Source organism: Antechinus flavipes, chromosome 5, assembly GCF_016432865.1.
Source record: "Antechinus flavipes isolate AdamAnt ecotype Samford, QLD, Australia chromosome 5, AdamAnt_v2, whole genome shotgun sequence".
NCBI classification, from domain to species: domain Eukaryota; kingdom Metazoa; phylum Chordata; class Mammalia; order Dasyuromorphia; family Dasyuridae; genus Antechinus; species Antechinus flavipes.
The window spans coordinates 198,548,349-198,571,378 of NC_067402.1; the positions used below are offsets into that span (position 1 = coordinate 198,548,349).

At 36.5% G+C, this 23,030-nt stretch overlaps 1 protein-coding gene across 1 annotated transcript in view; it reads left to right on the plus strand.

Annotated features, from left to right (window-relative positions):
- CACNA1C (calcium voltage-gated channel subunit alpha1 C) overlaps positions 1-23,030 on the plus strand; it is an 808,853-nt gene that overhangs the window by 471,286 nt on the left and 314,537 nt on the right. The window contains exon 5 of the mRNA XM_052001637.1: positions 576-715. Within this exon, the coding sequence (XP_051857597.1) occupies positions 576-715 (140 nt within the window). The remainder of the gene's footprint in view (positions 1-575; positions 716-23,030) is intronic.

The window sequence follows — 23,030 nt, forward strand, 5'->3', positions numbered from 1 at the left end:
TGTTTTTGTTTTTAATGTCCAGTTCTGTACCCAATCCCTCCTGATCTCTAGTCAGTGTATTTTCATAATAGTGGACTAGGTTTAATATCTATAGAATTGTGCAAAAGGCCCAGGTCATGGCTTTAAATCCCTATGCTGGATCAATTAGCTTTGCTGTATTCCACAATAATTATTATTTTAGGCAGTTGATAAAACCCTGATACATGAAGAAATCTTCCCCCATACCTCAAATGTCAGAGTTTCATCCCTTTAGCTTAGGACTGATCCCTGTTGAAATGCAAATCCCTCTCATAAGGGTAAAACTTTAAGCTGTTATCAGTCAATTAAACCTTAATGTGATTTAGTATGAATGAAAGATCTAAGAACAGCTTTTAATAAAGGAGTTAAAGAAGGGAAATAATAGTAGAGTTTGAATAGAGCTCTAGGTCTTTCTAGGGTACATGTGGGGGGAATAAGACATGGGAACCATCACATCCTGAAAGAGATCAAAGAAAAGAATTGTGAGTTCTGGGGTGCCAAAGATCCAATTTGCCACTTCCCTTAGAGCATCCTTTTTTGTTTTTTCTCTTTTCTAGGCTGTTTAGTGCAATTTTAGAACAAGCAACCAAAGCAGATGGGGCAAATGCATTAGGAGGAAAAGGGGCTGGATTTGATGTAAAAGCTCTGAGGGCTTTCCGAGTGCTACGCCCCTTACGTCTGGTGTCTGGAGTACCAAGTAAGTATATTTAAATTCATATAAATGTACATATATACACATACACTTGTGTATGTATATATACATACAAATAGATATAAAACCAATATTATGTATATAATATTTCTGCTATGTCTAGGACAGGGCCATCGATAATTGAGGAGAAAAATGGAATGAATGAATGGCAAACAGAGGCAGCTACTGTCTTCTGCTGGGCTGGACAAGGGAATAAGCATGGTCACTGTCTGAGAAATGCTTTCAGTGGGAATTCAAAATCAGATGAGCAGAGGGAGAGAGTCAGCAAGACAAAAAAACAGCATCTAAAGGCCAGTTTTTCACTCAGGAGAAGGTTAACATTAAAATTTGAAAGGTGAAGGATCCAGTAGCAAACCAGGAAATGAGGACAAGTCAGGTTCAGAGATATGGTTTTAAAATAAATAGGTTCCCTTTTTTAATGGGTTGACACCCTGGTTAATCTCAGAAGACCAGAGATTCAATGCTTCTTTTCTATGTTTGTCAGTTCCCATCCTAATTTTGACAGAACAGTTGACAAAGAAAAGACCACAGAAACTTGACCCACTAGCTTCTACCTGCTATTTCTTCCCCGTCTCCCTTAATTTTAGCGCCTTCTCCAGGTTGATAAGTTTTCATTTATCCTGTATATAACTTGTTTGTACATAGTTGTTTGCATGTTGTCTCATTAGATTGTGAACTTCTTGAGAGTTCAGTCCTTGAGATTAAGGACTGTCTTTTGCCTGTCTTTGTTTCTTCAGCATTTAGCACAGTGCTTGCCACATAGTGTCTAATAAATGTTTACTAACTGACTTTATTGACCAGCCCCAGATCATTTCTATGTAGGAGACAATTTTTATTTAAGCAGATTGTTCAAAAATGATTTTTTTTGGCTTAAAAAAATTGGAAAATTCAGAATTTGAAGTCCTGGAGTTCAAATATAAATGCCAATACAATCAGTATGGACAAGTCACTCAACCTCTATGGGCTATCCTTATCCCACAGAAAGGGATTGGACTAAATGGTCACAAAGGTTCTTTGACAACTCTAATACTTTCCAGCTCAATAGCTATAATTCAGAATTAAATGCAAATATAATAAAATTGTGTATAGCTGAAATTAACTATTGAAAAATCTTGAATAAATGAATAAAAGCTTAATAAAGCATGCAAAGCAGTGTGATAAGTGCCAAGGGGATACAGCTAGAAAAACATTCTAATTGAGGGGAACAACACATAAGAAAGGATTCTGCTACAACTCACATGGAAATCCCTTGAACTTCAAGAGTATAGCACAAAGCAGAGGTAATGTCTTCTGTTTCTTACATCATCATAGCTGTCTCAAGCATCCTCCATCTAGAGAGTCATCCCATATAACAAATCATATTTTTAGAGAAAAAAAAATCTAATATCAATATATTGATCAATATATTTTAGTATATTGATCAATATGCTTTAAAAGTCCAAAACTATGTATAATGTGTAACTTCAATGCTTCTTAAATGTATTTTCACTGATAAAGTCATGTAAGATTCTGAAGTGGAATCATTTGAGAATACCAATGGTTGACAAAAACTTTCTGGGTCTTCAGTAACTGTGTCTGTAGCACCTGTAGGAGGATTTGTCAGGCTGCCTCTACACAGGGATTGCTTCCCAGGATGGTGACTGAGGGGACTGGCATAGAAACAATGCTATTCCCAAGCTCTTGGGCTCAAGGTCCTGACCCCATCAGTGTCTGAGAGGAGATAGTAGTTGAAGTAGTGATGGCGGTGTGATTTGATGGTACATCCTGCCTCCTGTAACTCTCTGAGGGTATCTTGCTGTTTCAGCCAGGTTGGCTTCCTTGTCCTGTATGGGACAGTTGGTTGACAGTTGGTGGGAATGACTGAGAAGGACAAAAATAGAACTGAAATCCTATATAAAGCCAACCTTCATACAGAAAACAAGCATATGATCTGCTGGGTAACCTTAGCAGGTCTAGATTACAGACTTTTAAGGATCAAGGTCGTATTTCATGCTACTCTCATAGTTTGTAGTTTCTTCTTTAATCGTATTTATTTGTTTTTAGTCTGTTTATAATTAGTGTGTGTGTCCTCATTGACTCTCCTGCCTGGATATAGAAAGTTTGATTGTAAAGGAGGAATTGATTCATCCTTAGTCTGTGTATACTTAAGATGATGAGAGATCCTTAATGAATGCATGTTGATTGATAATGATTACATAAAGAAAAAGAGGAAAAAAAGGAAGAGGAAGAGGGAGGGAGGAAAGGAATATTTATACTATTGTGGAACTATAAAATTGACTGTGTGCCTTTTAACTTCCATCAAAGGGTATATTAGTTCAGGACTTCTTAAACTTTTTTCACTTATGAGCCCCTTTCACCTGAGTGATTTTTACATGATCCCAGGTATGTAAGTATTTAAAATAGGCATACAAATCAAATATTTACTGATAATAAATCATACTTTTGCAACTCCCACATTCAGTTACAAGATCCCATATGAGACAGCAAAGCACAGTTTAAGAAGCTGAGCACTAGCTGGCCTGGATAATCTTAAGGATGCATTGGGGAAGAAAAATATGCTATTAATAGCCAGATCTAAGGAATTAACTATTTTATAATCAATAGGTTTCTTTTAATCAGTTTGTCAAGATGAACAAGTAGATCAAGATTAAATAGGTAGAAGTAGGAGGACAGAAGTCATAGAAGCTAAGGACTTTGTACAAGTTTTGAAAAAATCATGTATTGAAACACTTGATGTATCAATTATAGGTATTAGTGATCAATTGTAAACTTAGACTAGCAAAGCTCTAATGGGCGAGATGAGCGCCATTCTAAGTTATATTGAATCAAACTGACTGGGAAAAACTACTTGTTTCCACATTTTGAATGTCATTAAGGATTAACTTAGTGGTCTAGAGGCTAAATTCTAAGTTTTTCAGAATGTTAGTCAGTAAATATTATTTCCCACAGTTACATAGTCCTGTAATAGCCACTAAGGATACATAAAAAAAAAGAATATATATTTGCCTTCAAGAGATTTTAAGTTTTAAAAATAGATAAATTAGGCAAACAAATGCATTTAAAATATGAAACTACAGCAAATACTAAAATACATTGACTAGGAGAGTTGGATTGGAGAACAGATTAATACTTGGCAGGTGGAAATTTTCTGAGCTTCACCTCATATTCAGTCTTTGAGCAAGGATCCATTGTATGTACTTACTTACTTCCTATAGAATGTTAGTTGAAAAAATATCTTAAGGATAATCTAAACCAACCAGCTTAGAGTTGAGCAAACAAAAGTCTTTCATCTCCTTAAAATTTCAATCAAAATTATGAGGTAATCTAAATTGAAAATCTAATGGATATTTTGGTGTTCAAGGTGATAGCACTAATATGAAATCACAGGTGCCCTTGAACACATGGCTTTGTGCTTAGAGTTCATATATTGTTCATATATTCTGTAGACCAATAATAAAGAATGCTCATTTCATTTATTTGCTACTTCTAACTATAGCAAATACATATATATATATTCCTTTGATGGTCAGCTTTCTGGAAAAACAGCAGGCAAAATAGCATTTGATATGACAAATACTTCCATATGAGAAGAAATAAAGATAACAGAGATAATCTGTGTAAAAATCCTGAAACAATTTTGTATAATCTTAGGGTTTTATTTACCCTAATATACCTAATAAACTCAGCAATTCCTAATCCAACTAGAGAATACCACACACACCAAACTGGTTCCTAAATACTTTCTGTCTCTTTCCTACTTTCTTTATGCTATGGTTTGTCCTGTGTGGGAAATAACAAGAAATTCAATATGACTGGATCACAGACTGCACAGAGGAATGTAATATATAAGGAAACTTGGAAAGACAGAAAAAGACCAGGTTGTGAAGAGGTTTAAATGCTGAACAAAAGAGTTTATTTTTGATCTTTGATGTTCTAGGAGCCACTGAACCTTACTAAATAGGTGGCTGATGCAGTCAAACCTGTGTAAGAAAATCATTTTGGCAGCTGAGTGGAGGATAAATTAAAGTAGAGAAAGGCCTGAGGATGCAAGATCAATTAGAAGGCTATTAAAATAAACTAAGCAAGACGTGATGAGGAACTGAACTCAGATGATGGTGCCGTAAGAGGAGAATGAGGTTAGATGCAAGAAAAGTTATGGAGGTAGAAATGACATGTTTTGGCAAATGATTGGATATGTGGGAAGAGAGACTAGTCAGGAGTTGAAGATGATGTGCATATTACAAATCTGGTTGACTTGAAGGCTCATTTGCTCGCAACAGAAATAGGGAAGTTCAAAATGGGAGTGGGTTTGGGGTGGAAGAGGGGGAGATAATGATTTCTATTTCAGACATGCTGAGTTCAAGATGCCTGCAGACATGCAGTTTGACATGTATAATAAACAGCTGATAATGTAGTACTGGAATTCAAGAGAGAAATAAGAAATGGAAATAATAGATCTGGGAGTCATCTGCATAGAAAGATCATTGAATCCATGAGAGCTAATGAGATTGCTGAAAAATAGTAGCTAGGAGAGGAGGGAAAGGGAAGGGAAAGAGAAGAAAGGGGAAGGGAAGGAAATAAAAGAGAGAGAACAGGAGAAGAAAAGAGAGGAATGGGAAGGAGAGGGAAAAAAAGAGATGAGAGAACTTGAGAACACAGGGAATGAAGCATGGATGCTAAATGGAAACTTATAGGTTTCAAGGAGCCCAGAAATTTCAGATGACTTTGCTTGAAAATGTACAGGTCCTTCTCCCAGAATGACTGTACCCTGATCAGAATGGACTGTCCTTTCTTTCCCACCTTCTCCCCTACTTCCCACTAAATCAAATTTGCCCAGGAATCAAAATTCTTGGTCACATCTCTGTTAACAGTAATACACATTGACCTCTAATAGTTGAATAACAATATTACATACCAGAACAAATCATCTCATTAAAGCATTACTTCAAAATTGCAAAAGATCTATGATACCATTGATGGAGCTAATAGCCTTCTCCACACCTCAGTAGACAGTCTTTATGCATTACTGTAGCCAAAAAATTCTATCACCTGATGGCCAACCTTCTAGTAATAGAACCCTCTGGGATTAATTAGGTTGGTGCTCAGATAACAGACATCACTGGGTCTGTATTTAAAAATTTTATAGCTTGGTAAAAGTTTCCAACGATTTTAATCCATTGTCTTAGTTTTTATGAATCCAGGGTCACCTCTATGCCAGAGGGAGGTATCAGAATATAACTTCAGAGAAGATGATATTACTAACTGGCATTATGTTTGTTTAGCCTTTTCAAGTTTTCCAAATCACATTCCCATCTAGATATTGTCTAAATCCCAACATAATTATCAAAAAATTCATCAAGCACCTGATGTGTGCCAGGAATTGTGCTAGGTGCGAGAGATACAAATCTATATCTGTTTCAATGAAAATGGAACCTGACCTCAAAGAGCTTATATTCTATCTGTTGATAATGTATATATTCTCTATGAATGGACCAATATCTCAGTTGAGTTCCAAAAGACATAACTCTATGCAAAAATTTTCTAGAATCCAAGAAATTTTTTTTCAAAAAATTCAGAGGAGTTTGCAAGAGTTCAAGAATGTAATAGGGCAAAGGGAAGGGTTGGAGTTCTATTAAGCAAGACTCCAATAGATGATAATCTAAAGTTTTTGAGCAACTTGAATAAAGATTCCTTATATGAGCACCTGGTGAAATCCTGAATAATTGAAATTATTTTGGTTCATGGGCTTCATTTACAATGTTGCACAATCAGTGAAGAAATAGCAATTCCCCTGTTTACTGGTCATCCAATTCTTATGCACATAGATAGATACAGTTATAGAATTATAATGATGTGTACAATAAATATTGTGTCAAACTATCATTCCCATCCTACCCATTGTTGGGATTAAATATTTGTAAGTAACTGATTCATGTATTTGTGGAATAATGAGTAAGAGGTCTTCCATCTTTCATGTCAGAGATGTCAAATTAACTTAGATTTTTAAAATGTTAAATAGTTCCTTTAACTCTTATTTGGAAGAGTGGGGGGAAGAGGGAAGAGACATTTTGGCAGAGACCTTTTTAAAGGAATATTTCACACCTCTGAACACCAATTAATGTAACTAACAAAATGCTCTACAACTTGATACCTTTATCAGATGAGAATGCCTCTTTGATTGCCTTCCAGGATCAAATTGTAAACTAGCTGTGAACAATTCCAAGACAGCTATTGAATCAACTAATAAATCAAAGCATAAACTAAGTTCAAGCAGTGAAGTACTTCAAGAGCAATTGGATAAAATCAGATGATGAAATATTTTGAAACTGGTTGAAGAAATTAGACACATTTCTGTGCCTATGTATATCAGAGAAAGATATTCCATCAATTGCTTCAAGATGTAAGCTTTACAAACCAAAGTGCTTTGAGGGGCCAATTATTTCTCCTAAAACAAATGGGAGCAAGAAGGAAGAACAGTGATCCTAAATGGACCATTACATTCTTCCTATACTTCCCCTTGCCCCCAACCATTGACCATATTATTGGACAATTGAGATAAATACTAGACATATCAACAAAAGGCAACTTCAGAGGAGCTTTTTTGGGTGGAGAGACTAACAGTACCACATCTCTAAAAGGTTTCCCAGCAAAAAGCCTCACAAAGTACTCCTTAGAACTTCATGAGAACTCTGGAAAAGGAAAAAAAGAATCTCCATCTATCAAATTCTGAGTTATCCCTTTGTCATGTTGTTCTCTAAACTTGAGTCCATCTCCCCTTGAACCCTTTATGTACTCAGGGGAAAAAAATGTGTCCCAGACTTTCAGTAGGATAATTTGGTTCAAATTGTTCTTGTTATACCATCTAGAAAGCATTCCTTTTTTGAAAGCTAATTAACTCTAGATAGCTAATGATGGTAGCACCCTGGTGGGGACTCATGAATGGCAGCTCTTAATTTTTTTTTAATTCCTTCAAGGTTACCCTTAGAAACTGGGAAGGAGTTTCCCAGTCTGACTACCCTCTGTAGTCAGATGCCCTCTGAGGAGACAATATCCTAGTTCTAGTTAGTTTGAAGAGTGAGCCCAGAGAGAACGCTTCAACTAAAAGCAAAAATAGTTCAAAAAAAGCTCAAGAAGCTTATATTCTAATGGCAGAGGCAATATGAAAATAATCAGGAAAATGTAATTAGAGCAAATGGAAGGCAGTCTCAAAGAAAGAGGTAGTGGCTATAACAGAAATCGGGAAAGGTCTCATGCAGAAAATGGAAACTAAACTGAGTCTTGAAAGAAGCCAAAGAACTAAGAGGCAACTACTATTCCAGGTATACAAGATAATCGGTACAGAGACATGCAGCTGTGGTGATCTTCTTCTTTTAAAATATATAGGATAGTTCTCTCTGGGTGAAGGTGTAGGTTTCTTGGGGGAGGTTTTCTGAAGGCAGCTTTAGTATCAGTTGAAAGTAATAATCACCTCAAAACGCAGCCAGGTGATAAAAGTTCAGATCTTTTATTGTCTCTAATATAGCCCGGTTAGCTTAGAGTCCTCGAATGTCTCCAAATCCAAAGGTTTTGTCCTTCAGCCTCTGCCTCTGCTTTCTTCAACCTCCAAAGCCAGCACAAAGATGGAATGAATCTCTTGTCTCCTTCACTTGGGGCTCGGCTAGCTTTCTGGTGAGTCTTTCAGACCAGCTTGGTCTCAGTGGGGGAAGTGCAGGAGCCCAGCCACCACAGTGGTGTGAGATGAAGATGAATCTGGTTGTGCCTCTGAGAGAGCCTTCTCAGTCTTCCGCTGAACTCTCAACTCGTAACTTCTTCCTCTCAAAACTCTTCTTCTGCTACCAGCCAGCCAAGTGGAAAATATTCCCTCGAATCACTCTTCACTGGCTTATATATGACTCTTCTGAGAGAATGGGATTATGGGTTTTCTCCCATAGTGCTCTCTGGCCCTAAGAGCTTTAAGGGAGGTATGAATTCAGATATCTCATACTAAGCCCTAAAATTTCCCAAAGGTGTGAACTCCAAGGAGTAAAGGTGCAAACACAAGCATTGTATCAATTAGTTCTACTTAGTACCTTGTTTCAGGTTCTGACCCAAAACATCTTCTTGTAAGATCAGATCAACTCTAATGAGTTAGCAGTTTGTAAAGATTCCAACATGCAACCATGTGGTAGATTGAGTGTTGTGTGCAAGAAACCTCAAATAGGGCCAGAGTAACTGGATCATAGAGTATGGCAAGGTTAGAAACATAGTAAGGGGCTAAAATAATACTAGTTTTAAGTGATGAATAGAGGGCTTTATATTTGATATCAGAGATGATAGAGAATTGCTGGATTGGTGAGTAGAAAGAGGATATTGATGACCTATATTTTAGGAAAATTACTTGCATAGCTGAATGAAAAATGGAGAATGGATTGGATTGGGAAAAAGCTTAAGTCAGGGAGACCAATTAAAAGTCTATAGCCCGGGGGAAAGGTGATGAGGACCTGAACAAGAGGGGAGGCTGTAAGAGGGGAAAGAAGGGATGTATGAAAGATGTCATGGAGTTAGAAATGACAAGATTTGGTAATGGTTGACTATAGATATGAAATGAGAGTAAGGGACATGGATGAAAAAGAAGTAATAGGAAAGGAACAATAGAAAGCAATATAGTGAGAAATACTCCCCTAATCTCTAAGAGACAAATAAACAAAAAAAAAAAAAAAACTCCTTTTAACAGATCTAGAAAATGTACCAGACAAAATCTTGAAAAGGAAATCAAGAAAAAGTCATAGTGAGCCTCCTCTCACACCCTATTACTGTAGAAGATAACCCCATCCTCCTAGCTGGTGTTTTTAGGCTCATGACCGGGGATTTATCCTCAATCTCTCACTATTTTTCACTCCAATATACAATATGTTTTTTCCCCAATATCCAATGTGTTGTCAAAGCCTGGTAATTTCACCTTTGCAGTATCTTTCAAATATGGCCTCTTCTCAGAGGTTCAATATCTTATTGACAGGATTATCACAATAGCTTCAAATCTCTCCCAACTCCAATTCATTTTCCAGTCCCCCCAAAACTTTGTTTTTGGAAAATACTATGCTTTTATCCACCTTCAATTTCCATAGTTCTCTCTGGTTGCAGATGGTTCTTTCCATCCCAAGTCTATTGGAAATAGCCTTGAATCATTATTGAATTGTTGAAATATTGTTGAAAAATGCCACAGTTGATCATCGTATAATTTTGTTGTTGTTGTATACAATGTCCTCTTGGTTCTACTCACTTTACTTAGCATCAATTCATGCAAATCCTTCCAAGCTTTTCTGAAACCAGCTTGTTCATCATTTCATATAGAACAATAATATTCAATTAACTTCATATACCAAATTTATTAAGCCATTCCCCAATTGATGAGCATCTACTCTGTTTCCAGTTCCTTGCCAATATAAAAAGGGCTGCTACAAACACTATTGCATATGTGGGTCCTTTTCACATTTTTATAATCTCTTTGGGATACAGCCCCAGTAGAAACACTGCTGGATCAAAGGATATGCACAGTTTGATAGCCTTTTGGGCATAGTTGCAAATTGCTCTCCAGAATAGTTCACAATTCCATCAACAATACATTAATGTCCCAGTTTTCGCACATTCTCTCCAATATTTATCATTATCTTAGCCAATCTGAGAGTTGTAAAGTGTGTACCTCAGAGTTGCAGAGATTTTCTTAAAATGCAGATCTGACCATGTCATTCCCCTATATTGTAAACTATAGTGGCCCTCCGTCACTTCCTGGATCAAATACAAAATGTTTTGTTTGACATTCAAACCTCTTCCTATCTTTCTAGTAATTTTATACCCTTAACTCAGTGACACTGACCTCCTGGCTTTCCATGAACACTACAATCCATCTCTTGGCTCTGGGCATTTTTACCAACTATCCTTTATGTCTGCAATATTCACCCTCCTCAATCTACCTATGGTTTCCTTGAAATCCTAACTAAAATGTTATCTTTTACAGGAAACCTTTTCCAATCCATTTTAATTACAATGCCTTCACTCTATTAATTATTTCCAATTTATCCTACATATATATTTGTATGTGTATATATATATATATATATATATATTCCCTATTGTCTCCTCCATTACACTGTAAGCTCCTCTAGAGCAGGAATTGTCTTTTGACTCTATTTATATCCTGATTGCTTAGCACAGTGCCTGGCACATAGTAAATGCTCAATACATGTTTATTGAGTATTACTGATGGATTTGTCCAACATACACAAACATAGGGAGACAGGTAAAGAGATTTTAAGGACACAGGGCAGGATTAAGCCAGAAGCATGCTGATCTCAAGACACTAGAAGCTGTGCACCACAACAAGAGGAAGTCTCATTATATGAGCCATACTTAGGTACCACAGTGGGGAAAAGTGTCAATTGGCAGCTTTGTCACCCACTACCCAGTTCTGAGTCACAGATCCAGGCAGACTGACAAGTGGACGTGTGCCAGGGGGTGGCAATCTGAGTAAGGAGGCTCTGTGTGGTGTGCTCTGAGAAAGGAGCAGCAGTGTGACTCAGAAGAAATATGGCTCATATTCCAAGAGCAAAAAAGGGTCTTAATTCCAGTATGTCTCACCTATGAATAATTAGGGCAGGAATCTCAGACCACTGGAAAGCCTGTATTTCTGTAATTCTGTCACCCTGTATCAAGGAGCTTCCTAGCTGGCTGATACAGGCTGAGTACAGCAAACATTCTATTGTTGTTCACATCCAAACCCAGTGATGGAACTTATAGAGCTTATACTGGGGACAGCAGTCAGACTTCCTGTATCAGACCACGTTGGGATTGCTAAAAGCTTGTAGATCCCTAGCTTGTCTCTAAGATCCTATAATAACACAGCAGTCAATAACCCAAGAAAGGAGCAATTGGACAATCCCATCTAGAAATGTGGAAGAATCCTGCTCACACATCATATGAAAGTCAGAAAGTAAGCTAGAAGATTGATAGAAGTAAGCTGGAAAATTAAAAGGCATCCCACCATAAGAACAATTATGCTACTGGAACAGCTAAAGACACTAACTTAGAAGAGATTGACTCCAAAATATCTATGGGAAAGCCTTAGAGAAAAACACATCTCAGCTTAAATGTCTAGAAAAAAATAAAGCAAGAGTTTTAAGGGGGTTGGAGAAGGGAAGGGTATGGATCCAAGATAATAGAGAAAAGGCAGCAACTCACCTGAGCTCTTCCCCAAACCTCTCCAAACACCTTTAAATAATGCCTGCCATAAAACAATTCAGGGAGCAGCAGAACCCACAAAAGGATGGAATAAAATAACTTTACAGCCAAAGACAACTTAGAAGGTTGGCAAGAAAGGTCTGTACACCAGAATGAAAATGGAGTACAGTCCAGCACAGGCTATGCTAGCATAGCCCCAGCCCCAACAAACCAGAAGCAGGCCTTGGGAGCCACTGAAGCAGTAACAGTGCTCATCCACAAATGGTAAGGAGATCAAAAAACTGGTCAGAAAGAGGAATGAAAGCAGGACTCTGTTGCTTTACACATACTTGGATCTGGGGCACAATCATGGGTGGCAGGAGCACTAACACACCAGAGCTTGCATCCTTAGGGGAGCTGGGATTCTCATCACAGTTCTGTGACAAAAAAGAATGGTCACTCGCAGACCAGAGCACAGCACAGAATAGGAGAGTAGTGAATATACCTCTCCTTAAATCATACCATCTTGGAAGAAGTGAAAATTTAAAGGTCCCTAAAAGCATCTCTAAAAATAACTGTACAAAAGCCCTGAAGCTTGGGGCAGTGAACTCTCCACCCTGGAAATAGAATTCTACTTTAATAAAGAGCTAAAAGTCCAGTAATAGGCTGGAAAAATGAGCAAACAACAACAAAAAAAGATTCTAAACATAGAAAGTTATTATGGTGCAAGGAAGATCAAATCACACATTCAGAAAATAATAAAGATAAAGCCTCCAAAAAAATATGAATTGGTCTCAGAGCATGAAAGAGTTCAATAAATTTTGAAAATCAAGTAAGAGAAATAGAAGAAAAATTGGGAAGAGAAATGAGAGTGATACAAGGAAATCATGAAGAAATGAGTCAACAGCTGGGTAAAGGAGACACAAAAAAAATATTGAAAAAAACCCTTAAAAACAGACTAGATAAAATGATAAAAGAAGTACAAAAATCCAAGGACAGCAGTGTCTTAAAAAGAAGAATTGGGCAAACAGAAAAAGAGGCACAAAAATTCACTGAAAAAAATTCCTTTAAAAGTAGATTTGGCCAGATGCAAAGGGAGATACAAAAGCTCATTAGTGAAAATAATTTCTTAAAAATTAGAACTTAGCAAATGGAAGCTCATGGCTTTATGAGAAATCAAGAAACAATAAAATAAAACAGAATGGAAAACTAGAAGATAATATGAAATCTCTTATTAGAAAAACAATTGACCTGGAAAAATAGATCCAAGGGAGATAATTTTAAAATCATTGGACTACCTGAAAACCATGATCAAAAAAAGAACTAGTCATCATTTTCAAGAAATTATGAAGAAAAAGCACCCTGATATTCTTGAACCAGAAGGTAAAATACTAAATGAAAATATAGTCCCTATATGAAAATTTCCAGGAACATCAGAGTCCAAATCCAATGATGCTGGGTCAAAGAAAAAAATATTGAATGTAGTCAGAAAGAAAGAATTCAGTTCTCAAGCAAACACTTGTCAGGATCACATATGATTTAGCAACCACCAACTATAAAAATAAAAAATAAAAACCCCAGAGAATTTGTAATACATTATTTCAGGAAGGAAAGGATATAAATTTATAGGTGAGAATAACTTAGCTAGCAAAACTAAGTATAATTCTACAGAGAAAAAAAATGGATTTTTAATGAAATAGAGGGCTTATAAAGATTCCTAATGAAAATACCAAAATTGCATAGAAACTTGGGAGTTCAGATATAGAAATTTATAAAAATATAAAAATGTAAGTGACTAAATAAGGACAAACTACTAATATTCAAATATTGTGAGGTGATACATGTATTCTCTCTGATCCAGTCATCATCAGAGATTATTAGAAGAAGTCTAATTATACAAGGCCTGGGAATGATTTTATTGTATATTGATTATTTTAAAGGAAGAATGAAAAGAGAAGGGGAGAGGAATACATTGGAGAGAAAGGGAAAAGAAAGTTTGGGGAAATTATCTCACATAATCAGTATGCACAACTAGACATATATACAAACAAGAAGAAATCTGTTCAGCCATTCCCCAGTTGATCAGAATCTCTTAGATTTCCAGTTCTTTGCCACCAGAAAGGAGGAGCAGTTATAAACATATATTTATGGAGAAATTGGAGGGAAAGAGGAAAAAGGCTATTTAAAGGGAAGATAGATTTTTTTAAAAAATTAAACAAAATAAACTTAATAGATGCATACAAATATTTCTAGCTTTTTGACAAAAAATGGGAATCTGAGGGTCTGCCCATAGAATGTGGAATGAATGAACAAGTTACGATATATAAATGGGATGACATTCTATGGTGCTGTAAGAAATCATAAATGAGATTGTTTCAGAGACATTTTAGAAAACTTATATGAACTGATGCAGAGTGACAATAATTTACACATTAACAGCAATATAATAAAGACAAACAACTTTGAAAGAAAGTTTGAAAGAAAGGAACTCTGATCAGTGCCCAGAATTATTGGAACAGGGAAGAAATAAAGTGGTGGTGGAGGTGTAATCACCATTAAGGAATAAGTCTAGGTAGAGTATCTGTGGTTAGATAATTTATCTGGAAGCAGTGATATGTAGAAAGTGATAAATGATGGAGTCAGGAGACCTGTCCTTGACTCCTGATAAAACCATATTTAGTATGGGGTAAGTTCAGTTTTGTTCCTACACATGGGGAATAATATTTCTCCCCGTAGTGACCAGGGTCACCTTGCCTCCACCAGCTGGTGGTGTGTGATTTGGCTACAGCACAGCCATAAATACCAGATTCCTCCTGTAACCATAGTGCTGCTCTCCTGAGGGGTCTAAACCATCACTTCAGTTTAATTTTTTTCCCTACTTCTCTCTAAGCCTGACATTTTGAATCACTGTGGTTTACTGAGGAAAATGCTAACTTTGTTATGAGAGGACTGGAGTTCAAAATATCAACTCTGCTCCAAGTCACTAAACTCTTAGTCTCAAGTTTCTTTATCAGTAAAATAAGTATTTGAGTAGATGACTTAAAAGACTTCTTTTAACTCTCAATCTGTGATTCTATGATCCTGTGAGCCTGGACACATCCTGTAATCTTTCACAGTTTCAGTTTCTCCATCTGTAAAATGGAAGAAATAAATACACATTTCCATTACTCCCAGAGTTGTTATAAAAGTGTTTTTAAACTTGAAAGTGTTCTGTAAATAAGGGCTCTTATTATCTCCTTCCTCTAAAACTGACTATCTCTTAGGATTCTGCCAAAAACCTTTACTTTTTAGAAGTTTTTGGGGAGGAGGGATCTCTTTTCACCAGAGAGAGAGAGAGAATATGTTGATCTTCACATAAACATATATGATCAAATGAGAGAATATTTGTAAAGTACATAGCACACGGCCTGGCATAAATTAGGCATCTAATAAATCCTTGTTCCTTCCTTCCCACTTCTTTGCCCTCTCTCATAACCCTCCTAGCATACAGTAATCTCCCATGGCATCAGTCCCTTTTGCTCCCATTCTTCGATTAGACAAATTCAAGAAGGTCAAGTTAGGTTTGGGGTGTTTTGTTCAATGATATGCTTGGGATGGGCAGAAGTGGCTCATTTCACATTCCCAAGAGACCCAACAATAGCAAAATTAAATTTATAGCACACTTCCTGGGCAGACTTTCAATACATGATTTTATTCGCATTCAGTGACAAGATGTTGGTAGTTTTGTTAGAATGGTGCCTTAATTAGAACCTGTAAATTTCAGCTATAAAAGTCTGAAACATACCTGTAGGACTGAAATACCAAAGAGGAAGTACACTTATCTTACTCTTTGCAGGGTTTTAGGATTTCAGGAGGTTTTATTCTTCCCTCCCTCTCTACCATAAGACTGCATTACCTTCAGGAGGATTAGTAAATGGGTAATTTGCCAGAGTGATTAGCCAATCCTGCAGATTCATCAGACCCATGAGAGGTAATATTAGAGCTATGAAACACAACATGTCTAACTTATTTTCAAATTGCTGTGGTTCCAACCTGGCCACGATATTCTACTTGTAATTTATTCTTCAGTTAGTTTGGTCCAAAGTGAAGTTGCAATTTTCTTTATTGTTCCCAGGAAGGAAATTTTGTGGAATAAAAAAAACAGCCATAAGTTCCACTGGTGCTGGGTGACTTTGTGTGATAGAATGTTAGAGCAGTTAAAGAATTAAACTCGAAGGTCACCAAGAGGGCAATGAAAAGGTATATGGTGGGTATGAGAACTCCATAACCCATTACCTACCAAGAACTGTGCAATAGGAATGGCATAAGGATGCTCTCAGAGAAATATATAACTAGAAAAGAAGAGATAGGGGAGCCAAGAAGTAAGAGCGGGGAATAAATAATGGAAAGCCCACATGTGCCATTTGTAGCCAAGCAATAGAAAAAAATCAAGAATAAAACTCTTGGAACATTGTAAACAATAGCAACAAGGTTATATGATGATCAACTGTGACGGCCTTGACTCTTTTCAACAATGAGGTGATTCAAACTAATTCCTATAGACTTGGGATGGAAAGAATCATCCACATTGAGAGAGAAAACTATAGAGACTGAATATGAATCAAAGCATAATATTTTTACCTTTGTTGTGTTGTTTGCTTGTTTTTTTTTCTTTCCCGTGCTTTTTTTTTCACTTTTGATCTGATTTTGATTTGATTATGATGAATATGGAAATATGTTAGAAGAACTGCACATTTAACCTATATTGAATTGCTTGCTGTATTTGGAAAGAGGGAGGAAGGAGAGAGGGAGAACAATTTGGAACACAAGGTGAATGCTGAAAACTATTTTTACATGTGTTTGGAAAAATAAAATACTATTAAAAAAAAAACCTACATCCCCAAAGAATAAGGCTCTCAGCCCCTTAAGTGGATCCTTATGAAGGCTCTATAAGAAAATATGTACCAGAGCTTTATAGGATGAGTAAGCCTAGGTAAATCGTGGGTGGAAGGAGTATCCACATCAGAGAGACAAAGGAATCCTCTAGATGAGAAGTGCTGTAGTTAACTCTGCAGACATTCTTAGTAAATAGATATCAGAGCTTTGGTGTATATGTAGTGTCTCTTAAATCTCTGGGTGTTTTTTTTTTAATGATGTGGGCATTATTTCAATTCTGTTTAAAGGTTGAATATTGCCATTTTTTATATGCATACTCTTTATTCCAATAGGTATTATGGCATATGGCATAGTATAACAGACTTTAAAGTTAGAGGGAATCATAGAAAATATGTAGTCTAATCTTCTCATTTTAGAGATGAAACAGTTGAGACCTGGAGAGGTCAAATGTGTTCAAGATCACATAGCTAGCAAATGGTTCTAGGATTGAAATTCAGGAACAGTTCTTTATTTGAAATAAGAGCTGACACAATGTCAAGCTAATTTCTCTTATTGCTTTATGAATTGGTCATAGAGAAGAAAAATCAAAACCATCAAAGCTTAGTTCATATTTTGCACAAATATTTTATCATAGACCATCTCCTTCTCTCACCTCCAAATTCTTCCATGTGAGGCTACCTTACTTAAGGTTCAGAGTTTAATGCCTCATTTCATAAGGTTTCCAGTGAGCTAAGTAGCTAAATAGCTAAAACTTGAAAGATGTCACTACAAAAAAAAATTTAGACTTTACAAATAATAATTCATGGTACCACTGAGTCCTGTTAATTTCTTTCATTCAATAAATATTTATTGTGAGAAATATAATGTGTTTGTGAGAATACATATACACACACTTGCACACATACAAATATACACACAAAATAGGCTTTTACAATATGCATGAAAGTATTGTACTAGGCTTAGACAAAGAATCTGTCAACCAGGCTCAAAACCTAAATATCCTCCTTGACTCCTCATCCCCCACAACCAAACTATTGCTAAGGCCTGTTGGTTTCAGTGTTTCTCAAATATGCCCGTTCTCTAATACTATCATAGTACATCCCCTCATTCCCTCATACCTGCTCTCTTTCAACAGCTCACTGATTGGACAGGCTGCTGTATTTCTCTCATTCCAGTTCATCCACAATTCAGCCATCAAAGTGATTTTCTTTGAAGCACAGATCTAACCTTATTAACCTCCATATTCAATAACTTCCAGTGGTTTCCTATCACTTCCACAATTAAATATAAAAAAATTAGCATGAAAGTCCTTCATATCCTAAACTGCCCACACACACACAACTTCTATTATTCTTACACCTTGATTTCCTTTTCTTCCCCACTCCTACCCCATTATTTGTGCAGTGACACTGGACTCCTTGCTATTCCTTGAAAAAAACACTCCAACTCTCATATCCTAGTATTTTCATTGATTGTCCTTGCCTCTCCTTTCTCATCTCTGCCTACTGATTTCTCTGGCTTTCTTCAAGTCCCAGATAAAATCTTATATTTGAAATCTCTGCCACTGAGGAAGCTGAGGTTGGTGGGTCACTAGAATTTGGGAGTTCTGAACTTCAAAGGCCTAAAGCAATCAGGTGTCCATTCACAGTCCAGCACTGATATGATGAGGCCCTGTGAAAAGGTGGTAGCAGTCTTCTTAAAGAGGAGTAAATTAGCCCAAGGCAAAGCTTCTGCCCTATTCAGCCAGGGGCCCACTCTACGAGTTACCACTATACTCCCAGCCTGGGTGAGTTTTGTGCTACCTGCCCTGGATACCTGAATGGCTGGTAATGGTACTGGATAGCGAGTGTAAAGCTTATGGCCAAATAATTTTACTAAAAAATGTTGACAGAGTTGATTTCATTATGTTCTTAAAAACCACAAGAAGAACAATTTCATGGGACAAATGACTATCTTATTTTGCAGTACACATGATAAGTCAAACAAAAAGACTACCAGTTAAATCATTGCAGCTTAGACATTAATAACTGTTGCAAGAGATAAAGAGTTAGAAATAGAGAAAATCTATAAAGAACTGGGCATGGTCCCACAAACCAAATTCAGTTAACAATTTGCAAAAGTCTGAAGGGAAGAACTTTGCTGGGACCTTTTTTGTCCCTCCTAATTAGCTGTGACCAATCCTGCCTCAAAACCTACTTAGGGAAAGAACTTAAGTCCTTTAAAAACATGAAAGAGAAAAACAGATTTGGAATATAAAAGTGTTGAAGCTAAAGAAATTCTGTCAGAAGAGGAAGAAAAAAGAATATCATTTAAAAGAATATGGTTCCTATGTAAGCCAAAACCTCTGACCTTAAAGACAGTATACATAAGAACAACTTAAGGATCATAGGTCTTCAAAAAGAATGCGACCCTCCCCTGGAAAACAAAGCAAAACAAAACAAAACAAACTTGAATGTGTAAGAAATCAGGCAAAAAAAAAGTGCCCAGAATTTCTTAATATAGAAAACAAAGCACCAATCAAAACTCTTTAAATGCTAAGATACATAGTGTAATTCCAATAACAAACAAAAAATTCTGCAAGCTGCCAGGAAAAAGATCTTCAAGTCTTAAAAAAAAAAAAAGAAAGAAATTCAAATGACACAAGATTATTCTACATTCAATAGAAATTGTATAAGGGAATATACCAAAAAGTAAAACTCAAGATACAGTCCTAAATGACCTACCTCGTAAACTTCCAGCCTAATCAACAACAACCACAACCACAATGACAAATGGATGTTTAATAAGAGAAGGCATATGTTATTCTCTTTTTCTCTCCTTCAACAAACTCCCCACATATGAACAGAATATCTAACTGGCAAATACCCCAAACAATAGAAATACAAGAAAAGTAAATAAGTAGAAATACCAATGAAAAAATAATAAAACAAATGGCCCTCCTATTTATATAGTCAAGCTTTGGGTTTTTTTTTTTTAAGATACTAATTTAAGTTTTTGATTTTTTAAATATTATCAACAAAGAGGGCTCATCAGAAGATACAATAATCCATAATGGCATCAAAATATGAAAGTATAAATAAGAGAAATAAAAGAAAATCATTAGGGTTGAGGTATCATAAACTGAATTCTATACCTCCTTTAAGATCCAGTCAATGTATTTTGTGAGCCATAATTTCAGAATGGGAAAATGCACAAATGAGAGAGGGGATGGTAGTGAGCAGAGGGGATTTAGTGGTATTTTCATCAAATCCATTGGGTGATTAGTAAAGAGATGACAATGTCTATACTCTCAGGAAAAAAAAAAAACAATAAGAACTTCAGGAGGATGGAAGAGTTAGCACAAAGCAGGTTTTTTTTTTTTTTTTATTGGATCTCTTGATACCCATTCCTGGGCTCCTCCTATTGTAAGCATGCTGCCTTTAAAGGGATTTCTTTAGAGATAACAATCATCCTCAGTATGAGTCTGAGCAGGCCAAATGTTAGTGACATATGATGGTATTTACCATAGCAGACTAGAATCCTCTGTCAGCCTGAGATTCCAGGAGGCTGTGTTAATTCCAAGGAGCCAGACGCTCCCAAAGAGTTTTAAAGACCTTGACAATTCCTAACAAATTATCTTTCCCCAGAGAAAAGCAACAAGAAAGTGATCCACTGATCCTAACTGACCTGCTTTTCTTTGTTTTTTGCCATGACAGAGTCTGAAATCATATCTCACTCTCAATGTTTGGATATATTGGCTAGTTATATTTAAAGTAAACTCATCTCTCTCCCTCAAATAACTGAAATGCTTGAGATAGCTCAGAATCTACACTCATCCTTTCCCAAATCACAACGATTCCTTCCTTTTCCATGTTAAGCAAATATGCTGCCCTTCCATATCTCAAATCAAGAAGCCTTTGGCCCTTTCCCCTCCTCGTCGTTGTTTTGAGGCATATAGCAGTTGTTCTCACAAATAATAATAAATTACCAGGCATGAATCCAGTACTCTTGAGTGCTGGATAGGTGGGAAGTCAAGGTTAGAAAAGTCACTTTGGACTCTACCACTGCCCTTTTTCCCTAGGTGTACTGATGAGCATAATTGGGGTTAACAATGAATATAGCTCCATGATGTAATGGAAAAAGTATTAACTTGGAGAACCTGGCTATAAATCCTGACCCCAACATTTGCCAACTATGTAATAACCGACTTATCACTTACCATTTCTGAGTTTTAGTTTCTTTATCTGTAAAGTGGGGGTAATAATACTGGTCTTAAATTGCAACCTCCTTATTTAACAGCTGACAAAACGGAAGTTCAAAGAACCTAAGAAACTTAGTTCTTTACGTTCAAATCCAGAGCTTTTTGCATTGGACCTTCAAGGAATAATAAGAACTTCCATTTATATATTGCTTTATGGTTAACCCAGCATTTGGCAAATCTTTTGTCAAATGAGTGGTAGCCGCTATTGTTGCCCCAAGGTCACACAGGAAATGAATAGCAGAGCCAGTGTTCTAACTCGGGTCCTCTCTGATTCTTGAAGCAGCACAACACAAGTGCTGTGGATAATAGCTTCATAAATCTCAATAGAACATTAAGTATAGAAAAGCATGACTCACTTAAGCAAATAGGGCAAGTTCAGAAGAGCTCAGTTCTGATGCCCAGCTTTTCTGCTAGCTTCTCAAGTACCAGCAACAGCATGGGATTATCAAAGGGAAATCAGTCTTACTCATTGCTCAAAGGGTCACAGTCTTAAACATAATAATGACTAAAAATTGATCTAATCACACAGGAACTCCACATATTTACTCAAGTATACACACATTCCTCTAGTGATGAAAACTGTCCTTTCTGATTGAGAATAAAAAATAGGTGGAGTGCTCTACCGATGTGGGAAACTAAAATCCAGAAACATTATTTATAGGGGCTCTTGGGCTTCTATGCAATGTATTTCACTGATTAATCTTCTGAAACTGGTGCATTAACCCTAATTTGCAGACAGGCAAATTGAGGCTCAAGTGTTTACTCATAGCGTCTGAAAGAATTGTTGAGCAAAGCTGTTCACCACATCATAAACAAGCTATCACAGAACTTTAATGGCTGTTGCTGATAAAAGAGAGCGCAGATTGGGGGAATGGAGCAAGAATTCTTTATCCCTGCCATGGGAAATGGAGCTTCCTATTAGAGATTATCCTATTACAGACCAGCAAGAGGCCAAGAGGCTAAGAAGACTGCAGCCAGGGGGAATAAGGAAAGTCAAAAATATGAACCTTTTCTTTGGATATTAGGGTTGAGGAATCATAGGATTTAAGATTAAAAGGATCCTTAAAGATCATCCATTTCAGTATTTCCATTTTATTTATGAGGAAACCAAACTTCTAAAAGGTGAAGTCATTTGTCCTAGTCATATAACTGACCCAGGATTTGATCTTCAAATCCTGTGATCTTTTCCATGCTCTAAATTATTTGTTTTTTGGGGAAATGTTTCACCTTCATAAATTTAGAGCTAGAAGGGATCTAGAGTTCTGTTTATTGTTATTGTTATTATTTTCCAGAGATGATAAATGAAATAATTAGCTGGGGGAAATGTATCATGGAGTGACAAGAGTACTGCATCAGGAGATCTCAGCATCATGACAGTGGAAATAGCTCCATTTGTAGTGAGAGAAACTCACCTACTTTCTGTGAAACCACAAACAAGTTGCTTCAGGTCACTAGATCTATTTCCTTATCTTTATTTTATTTATTTATTTATTTCCTGAGGCAATTTGGGTTAGGTGACTTGCCCAGGATCACACAGCTAGGAAGTGTTAGGTGACTGAGGCCAGATTTGAACTTGGGTCCTGACATCCAGGCTGGTGCTCTATCCACTACACCAACTAGCTGCCCCTATTTCCCTATCTCTTAAATGAAAAGCTAAATGAAAATAGCTGTATGTCATGAGAGAGCTATTTAATTTTTCTGAGATTTATTTTTTTAATATGTAAAATGATAAGAGTCATAGTAATCATAATAATAATAATTACCCTACTTAACTCACAAGTTATTGTGAGAAAAAGGGTTTTTCTTTGCTCTATGATTCCTTCCAACATAGAATCCCCATACCTCTACACCCCATATTCCTCTTACATTGGTGATTCTTACTTAGTTCATTTGAGAAATAATATGGTGCTATGTCCACTGGGGAAACAGAAAATCCTAATTCCAGCCTTGAAATGGTCACTATTTAACCTTTGATAATTCATATCATTCTCT